The following is a 9,582-nucleotide window of genomic DNA, read 5'->3' as shown; positions in this document are numbered from 1 at the left end:
TAAGCTGGGGAAAAGGGAGTGGGGGTCAAAGAAGAGCAAGGGCAAGGATGAAAAAGATTGCACCCAAGAGGCAGAGAGATGGAAAGGATGTCTTTGACTCACAGACCCCTTCCCTGAACTGTCCTTTTCCCACCTCTGACGGGAAAGGATTGGAGAGGGCAGCGTCCCCGGCTGATCCATGAAGGATCTGGGTGGGGCTTTGCAAGGATCTCCACAGGGACCCACAAGCCTCTCTTCCTCTCCCTTCCCCCCAGGCTGAGACAGAAGCAAAGGGGGGGGGGGGGACATTTTCCAGCCCTCTGCTATTTATAACTCCAATCCAGAAAGGGGCCAGGAGGAGAGATAGGAAATAATTTGGCACAACTGGAACCTCGCTTGCTCGCACCTCCTCTTCTCACGGGGTGTGGGTCTTCTGTATGTCCACTTACCCATTTTTCCCTTCCCTCTCTCATTATCTGCTTTTGTCTCGTCCCAAACTCTATTTTTGTCCCCTTTCTTGTCTCTATCACTTGGAACCCTTCTCTGAAGACTTCTCAATGTCTCCAATGTTGTCTCTGTCCCTCCAAGTCTATCATATCCTTAAGATTTTCTCTTCTCATGGGGTGCCTGTCTGGCTCAGTTGGGAGAGCATGCGACTCTTACTTCAGGGCCATAAGGTTGAGCCCCACGTTGGGGGCAGAGATTATTTAAATATGAAATCTTTAAAAAAATGTATTTTCTTTTCTCCCTCCCTTTCTTTTTTTTTTTTTAAGATTTTATTTATTTATTTCAGAGAGAGAGAGATAGCGAGAACAGGAACACAAGCAGGGGGAGTGGGAGAGGGAGAGGGAGAAGCAGGCTTCCCGCCAAACGTGGAGCCCAATGTGGGGCTCGATCCCAGGACCCTGGGATCATGACCTGTGCCAAAGGCAGACGCTTAACAACTGAGCCACCCAGGTGCCCCTCTCCCTCACTTTCTTAAAAGCCCCAATGCACCCTACCTAATTTCTCTTCCCATGCTCCCTTTGTCTCTCTTATTTCTTTTTCCAAGACTATACTTTTAAAAACAAACAGAAAGGTAGGCTCTCACTCTGCTGGCCCTGGGACAATCCTTGCCCTGGGTAAGTTACTATACATTTGAAGATTTGGACCTCTGTTTTTGCAACACTATACTGTAGACATTCCCTCAAGGGGACTAGCACACCTCTAACTAGGGGCTATCGAGGAAACACATGTGCTGCCAACAAGCCAGCACCAGGATCCTACTTTTATTATCCCTCAGATCTGCCCTCTCTATCCCTTTTCCATCTCAGAGCCCCAGACAGTAGAGCTGATATGAGAATGCAGAGTAGTAAAATCAGTATAGAACCCAGGACCCCTGAATCTGAGCCAAGATCTCCAACCTGGGTCAAATGCCTTTAGAGGCCCAGGTGCCTTCCTCTCTGCACCTGCGGCTTCTGCCTCCCTTCATCTTCACCCCACTGGCTCCTGCTAAATCCAAGGCTGAAATCAGATGCCAAGAATCTGCTTCTGACCTCCTCTGCCCAAATATTTGAGAAGTCATCTCACCCGCCACACGAGGAAGGAGCAGGAAAAGAGAGAGAGGCTGCCCAAAATTAGCCTGGCTATAAATAGTGGGGCAAGGGAAGGCGGGGGAATGTAAGACTCCTAGACCAGCCTAGTAAATTTAGACATGTCGATTTTCCCTAAAGGAGAAGTGAGACAAGATTGTTGGAATGGGGCACAACGTTGTAGGTGAAGGGGGGGAGCGGAATGAAGAAGCTAGAGGGATCTGGAGAATGAAGCTCGGTGTTTGAATAAACAACCTGCCAAGAACTTCTTGTATTTGAGTCAAGAGTTTGGAAAGTCATGAGATTAAAACCAATTAAAACTATAGAGATGACGAAGAGATTATTGACTGCCAGGGGACAGGGATGGGAAGAGGTGAGAATAAAAAGATAGCATATTACACCTGAAACTAACATAACATCGTGTGTTAATTATACTTCAAAAATAAATAAATAGAGACGCCTGGATGGATCAGTCGGTTAAGCGTCTGCCTTCGGCTCAGGTCATGATCATGGAATCCTGGGATCCAGCCCCAAGTCTGGGCTCCCTGCTCAGTGGGGAGTCTGCTTCTCCCTCTCCCTCTGCCATTCCTCCCAGCTTGTGCTCTCTCTCTCTCTCAATAAATTAAATAAATAAATGCAAAAAAAAAAAAAAAAGATAGCACAGGAAGTTCCTTTGTGGTAATGAAGAGATCTGCATCCTGATTTTGGTGGTAGTTATTCAGATCTATACACAGGCTAAAACTGCATAGAACTACACACACACGCACACACTGACACACACAAATGAATGTGTGTAGAACACTGATGAAAACTGAATAAGGCCTGTAAGCCAGTGACCAGTGTCCCTATGTCAGCTTCCTGGGTTTGATACTGTGCTATAGTTATATCAGATGTCACCAGTGAGGGAAGCTGGGTGAAGGGTACACAGGACTTCACGTACTATTTTTGCAACTTCCTCTGAGTCTATAACTATTTCAAAATAATTTTAAAAATTGATTAATGTCCAGGCCCAGCAAAGGCTTCAGCCCTATCTTAGTGGAAGCTGAGTCTTTCTCCAGCCCCTTCCCCTCTAACAACCTTTTTTGCCTCCATCTGGGCTCCCTGTTTTTCAGCTTCCCCATATTACACATTTTCCAGCTGCTGCCTCTAGCAAACAGGCAAGCACTTCCAGAACACATGGCAGGGTTAACTTCTCCCTCCACCTCATCTGGCAGCAGAGTCTTGGAGCATATGTCCCAGGGTCAGCCTCTTCCTCCCCAACACACACAACATGAGGACTTTCTCACCCCACCCACCTCTCCAGCACTGGAATCCTTCTGCCTGCCTCTGAATTCTGGCTGTAGCCAAAGCTTGAACTATGGGAGTGGCTGGGAGAGAGAGAATATAAATGTGATTGAGAGGAATCGCTGGGGAAATGACTTGACTGCTCTCATCTTTGAGGATCCAAGGGAAACCCATGCATTTTCTGGAGAAGGACTGGGAGGTCACTTCCCACGGGGAGCCATTTAGACTGTCTTGAGGGCCCCTTTTCTCTGAGCACTGGCTGCAGTCCAACATCTGGAACTTGGCCACACCACCAACAGTACCCCCCTCTTGAAACCCAGCCAGGCTTCCCAGTATGAGAAGCCTTCTCCACTCACTCCAATGTTCTCCTTCAGTCCCCATCCAACCCTTAACAACTCAGCAGCTTCCGGCCCTAATGTTTGGCCCAGGCGTTCAGTTTAGAACTTGGCCCAGGCGTTCAGTTTAGAACTTGCTAAGTAAAGCTAACTCAGGAAAAAACCTCAAAAGAACAAAGAAATGAGTGGGGAAGGAAAGGAGCGTGGAGTTGCATTCATTCAGTCTAAGAGAAAAAAATCTGGGGGGCGGGGAGTATAAAGAGATGTGGGCAGAAAGAGATTTCAAATGTCAAGAGTCCTTCTCCAGAGATTCATGAAGCTTGTGTCCATCTCAACCAAAGGCGGGTGGGGAGCTGAGCTTCAACTCAGCAGAAACTGAAGTTACACAGTGAGCAGCAAAAGCCTAGAAAAAGAGCATCTGGAGGATGACCCTGGAGAGATCAGCTGGAGTCCCCAGATAGAGGTACCCATGTCCTCTGCCCAGCTCTAGGGCAAAGGAACAGCCAGTGTGTGGGGAGGGGGGTGGGGCTGATGTCTGCAGATTCCTGGCAGTCTCTATACTGATTGTGAAAATGTCAGGCGGTTGTGCCACGGGGGTGAGGGTAATACAGGATGGGCTGGCACTCTCCCTGAGTCAGCCTAATCTTAACATTCACAAACTCACCACCGAAAACCCCAACACCAACCCCCCTCATTAGCCCCTGCCCTCTGTTTCACATCCCCAAGTAACCATTTTCTGGTACTCCCTCCAACCCCTGCTCTTCTCTCCCAGGCCCCACGTCTCTGGGAGTGAGGCACCGAGCATCTTCCAATGTGCTTCTATTTTGCTTGCTCACTGCAGTTGGAAGGTGGAGCCAAGCGGGGGTTGGGGGAAGGACTGGGCTGCCCGGTGATGCTCTCACTCTTCCCGCTTCTATTGATCAACCCCACGCTGGAACGGAGCCTCTTCCCAAACACTCCTCCCCAACCAGGATTCCCTCCAACTGTGCCCACAAGCTAGAAGGGCATAGTGACAAAACACAGAGCCTCCCCTCCTGGGGTCTTTCCCATGGTTTATGCGGCATAGGACAGTGGTTACACTCAGGCTCTGGAGTCAGATAGCCTGGATTTGTATCCTAGCTCTACCAGTTATCAGCTCTATTACTTAACTGCTCTGTACCTCAGTTTCTCCAACTGAAAATTGAGGGCAACAATAATTCACACCATAGATCTAGGGATTAAATGAATTAATACGTGTAAAGGGTTTGACCCATGGTAAGTACTCAGGAAATGTTGGAAAAATAAATTATAGTACACATATAAGCATAGACACATACATATGCAGTATCCAACATTTTTATTCAGAATTTTTATCTTGGTGGCATTTAATGCTCTGCTTTATGCTACCACTTAACCATTTCATTCACTAATCCTTTCACCGTTGCACACCTCCCAGGACTTAAGATGCTACTCTGCAAATAGCTGAATGACTCAATCAGTAATCCTCAACTCTTTCTCAGAAAATTCAAGACTGTTTTATTCTAAATCAGCACCTATTTCTCTTCCCCTGTAAGTATATATCATGAAGCCAATTTTCTACTATGTAACTGAATCACAAAAGGAGAGAATGCCAAAGTTGGAAACAGCCTTAGATATGGTTTAGCCCAGTGATTCCCAACGTCCCATGCATACTAGAATCAGATGAACAACTTTTTAAAAAGTACTTATGCTTGGGTTCCACTCCTTAGAGATCTACTTACTCAGTCTAGGGCCAGGGCATTTTTAAAAAACTTCCCCAGGTGGTTCTAATGTTTAGCCAGGGCTGAGAACTACTGATTTAATCCAATCCCCTTATTTTCCTAGGGAGAAAACCAAAATCCAGAGCATAAGCAACTTGCCCAGAGACACTGAGCATGTTAGTGCGTGGTGCACCAAGAGAAACGATGGCAATAGCAAGAATATGATGGTGATATTTATAATTTTTTCTTGTTGGAGTTAATCCCGGAAGCATTTCTCTTTAGTTGAGAGAGGTGTTACATGATTTACCTTTTACTGTGACAGCAGCACTTACTCTTCTGGTAAGACTGAAAGGGTTCGCATTCCCTGACCACAAAAGGACAGAGATGGCATTATACATTCACCACACATAGCCAGCCAAATTAGCAAAGCTCCCTAAGAGGCCGCTTGAAATGCCGAAAATGCTTCTTCTCTACAGTGATCACCAGAGCTGAGGGATCTTGGCAGGGTGGTGAGAAGCGAAGGGGCGGGAAAAGAGAGGAAAGCATTCCCTCCCAGAGGGAGGGTGCTGAGAATCAACGGAGAAGCGACCAGAGCTGCCAGGACGGAAAGGCGAGGAAAGGAAAAGAATTCCAATGAGTCCAGGGAGCCTCTGCTCCCCCAGTAATGGAACAATGATGCACAGCCCGGCAGTACCGACCCTCCCGGGAGCCCTGAGATCCAAAGGAGACGATCAAAACGGGCTCCGCGATACGCGTACTAAAGAAAACTTCCAACACTCACAAAAAAGGGAGCCCCCGCAAAACACCAGAGTTCATTTGCCCCTAACCCTCTACTAGTCCCTCGGTTCAAAGCCAAGATCTTCTACACCCTCCACCCCCGGTCTTAAAAGGGGGCGGTCCTGGCCTCACGTGACATTGCGGTCACGTGACCCGGGCCCCGCGGGAGCCGCGGTGCGGATTCCAGCTTCTGGAGTCGGAGGGGGCCTGGCGCGCCCAGCCCCCAGCCCGCCGCCACCATGCTGTCCCGCCTGCTGAAAGAACACCAGGCCAAGCAGAACGAACGCAAGGAGCTGCAGGGTGAGCCGATCGTCCCCGTCCGCCGTTTTCTCTCCCGCCGCGGCCTAGCCTCAGCCCGGAGCCTGGACCTCGAGTAACGGCCCAGATGCAGGGAAGGACGCGGGCTGGTGGGCGCGGGCGGCGGGGAGGGGGTGGGGGCGCTTTTTTGGAAATCCCGTTCCCTTGCCAACGGGCTCTGGTCCCTTTGGCAACACTGCGAGCCGCGCCCCCTGCCCCGGTAATGCCCCCCACGCTCCGTCTCCCCGCATCCTCGCCCCGCCCCTGCGCGTGGAACAGCGCTGTGCCGATTGGCCCAGGGAGCCTCTCGGCCCGAAAGTGGGAAGGGACGCTCCTGAGGGACCCGGGTGTTGGGGCCCGACTGAGATGAGAGTCTTGGAGGCCTGAAACGACGGAAATGGGGGTGGGGCCCTTCGAGGATCTGGCCTGGGAATCCGGGAGTTACCATTCCTCAAGCCAAGATAGTGGGAAAATAGTGCCGGGGGTCTGGAGTCCTGGGCGGCTGCCACTGACTCGTTGGCGCCCCTGGGCGAGTCGCTTCCGTTCCCAGAGTACCAGTTAACTCACCTCTAAAATGAAAAGAATTAGGAAAAAAAAAAAATTTTTTTAATAAAAATTTTGAAAAACAATAAAATGAAAAGGCTTGCTTTATGTTTTGCAAGGTCCTTTTCAACTCCGGCACTGTGAGATTAGTTGAGATGTTACCGCACCTAGCGGAGTAGTAATTAATGGGTGGCGACCCTTTAGCACCCTTCAGAAAACCGAGTCTCCACTCCAATCCCTTTCCCCCCATCCCCAGAGAAGAGGAGGCGAGAGGCTATCACTGCAGCGACCTGCCTGACAGAAGCTTTGGTGGATCACCTCAATGTGGGGTATGAACTCCCCATCAGCACCCCCCCCCCCCCCCCACACACACACACGTTAGGCATTGACAAGGTCCAGACCTCAGATTGCTGTTGAGGGGGTGAGGTGTTCCATTCATTCCCTCCCTTCATTCCCTCCCCTCCCCTCCGCCAGCTTAACTTCATGGGGAGAGGCTTGAGTCAGCTCTGACCCCTGACGTTGCACAAGGAGGAGCAGCTGCAGTGGTTAGAGAAGCGGCCAGAGTCCCCCCTCCCCACAGTAACCTCCCTGGTGCTCACAGCTTGATGCCATCTGCCCACTTCCCTTCACCCCTCCAAGTGCAGCTGTCGCCTCAGCAGGAGGGCAAGCACCCCCCTTCCCCAAAACTTGCCACCCTCTCCTTCTCTACCTCCCACCCTCTGGCAGGCCTGGGGAGCAGCTGACAGGAGAGAGATGGCACAGCTGGTGAGGGTGAGGGCAGAACCTATGCCAGGAGCTATAGCAGAGCCAGGCCATCTCGTCCCTTCCTTCCGGGTCCGGAGACCACCTATAGGAGAATGCCAGTAACAACCAAAGACTTGGGAAGGAGCAAAGAATATTGTCTCTTGACCCTGAGTGACCCAGAAGAGTGCTGAGATGATGATTAGAAGAAAGGGGGCAGTATGATGCCTTCCACCCCAGGACAAGTAGAATAACTTGGTTGTGAATCCAGAGACTGAGTCACCCAAGTGAGCCATACAGGGACTGTCATCTTCATTACTCATCTCCGGGGAAGATTGGGGGACAAGGAGGCTGTGGTTGGGGCCTCTGATCCCCCTCCCCTCCAGACTTCTCCCTTCTCCCTCAGTGTGAAAGTGGGAGGTCAGCAGGAAGAACTAGGATTTTAGGAACTGCCAGGCGACTCTCTTAAAGCATTGGGAGCCCCCCTGCTATTACTGTTTCAGCTCCTACACTACCCCCCCACTATGGCCAAGCTGTCTCCCAAAGAGAAAGGACAAGGTCTGCCCCCTTTCCTCCCTCCCACATTGGCGCCTCTTGGGCTCTGCTGTGAGACTGGCCCAGACTTCTCCCTCTGCTCTTCCTTTGCTAGCGGCCACCCCTCTTCCAGCTTAGAGGACAGCTAAGCCAAAGCCAGATTAGAAAGGGTTTTGTGTTGCTGCCCACGGGTCCTCTCGTTCCCTGGAAAGGAAAACAAAGGCTTAGTCTATCTCAGCCCCTGTCAGGTGTCCTTCCCATTCTCTCCACCCACCTCAACCCCTTGCCCCCTCCAGCCCCCACAGATTCCAGTGGGGGGTGGGCACCGGATGTGGAGTCTCCCAGATGACCTAGAGCTTTAGGATGGGGAGTGAAAGACTCACCAGCCAATGAGAGAACAGTTGTTGTGGGATGGGGAGATTGGGGGAAGGGGGGCAGAGCAGGGGTTTGGGGATAGCAACTTCTTTGCATTAACGGTAACTGCAGCCAATCTTGATTGAGGAGAAAAGAAAAACTGCCCAGAGCAGAAGGAAGAAAGGGTGAGAGAGAGAGAGAGAGATTGTGTGTGTGTGTGTGTGTGTGTTCCTCCATCTGTGTGGGTGAAAGGAGAGGGTTGGGAGAAAGACTGAGAGCCAAGAAGAAGCCCTTGGGATATCTTCTCTTGACCCTGAGTTCCTGGGGAGGGGGGCTGCTCTCCCATCCCACCCCAGATTCAGGGAGGGGCTCAATTTCCCTTCCCAACTTCTTGCACAGATCCCTGGGCTTCCAAGCATGGCCAGATGTGTCCCTGCTGCTGGATTTTCCCAGCTTCTCTGAGCCCCCGCTACCCTCCCAGCTTCTTCCCCAGGGATATTCCCTCCAGGTTAATCCTCCCTTCTCTCACCCAGCTTTAGGAATTCCTTTGCGGGGTAGGAGATGGTAAGTTTTCAGTCAGCTCCCAGCTAGGCTCTCCTGGGAATGCTGGGAGTGGGAGGAAGAAGCTGGTTCATTTGCATGAATGGTAGTCATTTGCATCACATCCAAGAATGGCCAAAATCATGAGGTTTTCCCCAGTCTGGCTGCTGTCTGCCCTCCCACCCTTGCAGTGGAATATTAGTCCTGGAGACCAGTCCCCACCAGCTGGGTGAGTTGATCTCATCCCTCTTCCAACCTCTAGTGTGGCCCAGGCCTACATGAACCAGAGAAAGCTGGACCATGAGGTGAAGACCCTACAGGTCCAGGCTGCCCAGTTTGCCAAGCAAACAGGCCAGTGGATCGGGATGGTGGAGAACTTCAATCAGGCACTCAAGGTGGGCCACACTCCCTGCATCACTGGGACCCTATTGACTGCCTCCAGTCAGGTCAGCTCAGGCCTCAGGTTAAAAAGGAAATGGGGATGGTCCCAGAGATGGTATCTATGGCCCCAGTGTCAGAGAAGCTAGAGAGATAAAAGTAGTTGGTGGGTTCAAGCAAAGCCCTTTCTAGGGGATGGATGGAGGTGTCCCTGTCTGCCACACTCTACGCACCCTGATTCCCAGCCTCCCACCTCCTCCCCTTCCCAGGAAATCGGGGATGTGGAGAACTGGGCTCGGAGCATCGAGCTGGACATGCGCACCATTGCCACCGCACTGGAATATGTGTACAAAGGGCAGCTGCAGTCTGCCCCCTCCTAGCCCCTCTTCCCTTCCCTCTACGCCACCCCTCCTACCTCCCCCATGGGGGAAGCTGACAGGCCAAGAATAAAACACAAGCCTCCATTTCTCTGTGGTATGTTTCAAAGAGCTACTAGCCCAGCGTGGTGGGTAGGAGTGGAAGATTCAAAGA

At 51.2% G+C, this 9,582-nt stretch overlaps 1 protein-coding gene across 1 annotated transcript; it reads left to right on the top strand.

Moving 5' to 3' along the window:
- The first annotated feature begins 5,825 nt into the window (after nt 1-5,825).
- BLOC1S1 (biogenesis of lysosomal organelles complex 1 subunit 1) lies at nt 5,826-9,531 on the top strand. Its single transcript, XM_032420986.1, has 4 exons — nt 5,826-5,964; nt 6,761-6,833; nt 8,936-9,068; nt 9,321-9,531. Exons 1-4 carry the CDS (start codon nt 5,904-5,906, stop codon nt 9,429-9,431), a joined length of 378 nt encoding a protein of 125 aa, XP_032276877.1. The 5' UTR covers nt 5,826-5,903; the 3' UTR covers nt 9,432-9,531.
- The last annotated feature ends 51 nt before the right edge of the window (nt 9,532-9,582 follow it).

Source organism: Phoca vitulina, unplaced genomic scaffold (assembly GCF_004348235.1).
Source record: "Phoca vitulina isolate PV1807 unplaced genomic scaffold, GSC_HSeal_1.0 scaffold23, whole genome shotgun sequence".
Classification (NCBI taxonomy): domain Eukaryota; kingdom Metazoa; phylum Chordata; class Mammalia; order Carnivora; family Phocidae; genus Phoca; species Phoca vitulina.
This window is presented reverse-complemented; position numbering and strand designations above follow the sequence as displayed.

Bases quoted from the DNA above. Each gene is read 5' to 3' on its own strand.
- BLOC1S1 (XM_032420986.1), top strand. From the start codon at position 5,904: ATGCTGTCCCGCCTGCTGAAAGAACACCAGGCCAAGCAGAACGAACGC. The intron at 6,834-8,935 runs GTATGAACTCCC...TCCAACCTCTAG, and splicing joins GTGGATCACCTCAATGTGGG to TGTGGCCCAGGCCTACATGA. The intron at 9,069-9,320 runs GTGGGCCACACT...TCCCCTTCCCAG, and splicing joins ACTTCAATCAGGCACTCAAG to GAAATCGGGGATGTGGAGAA.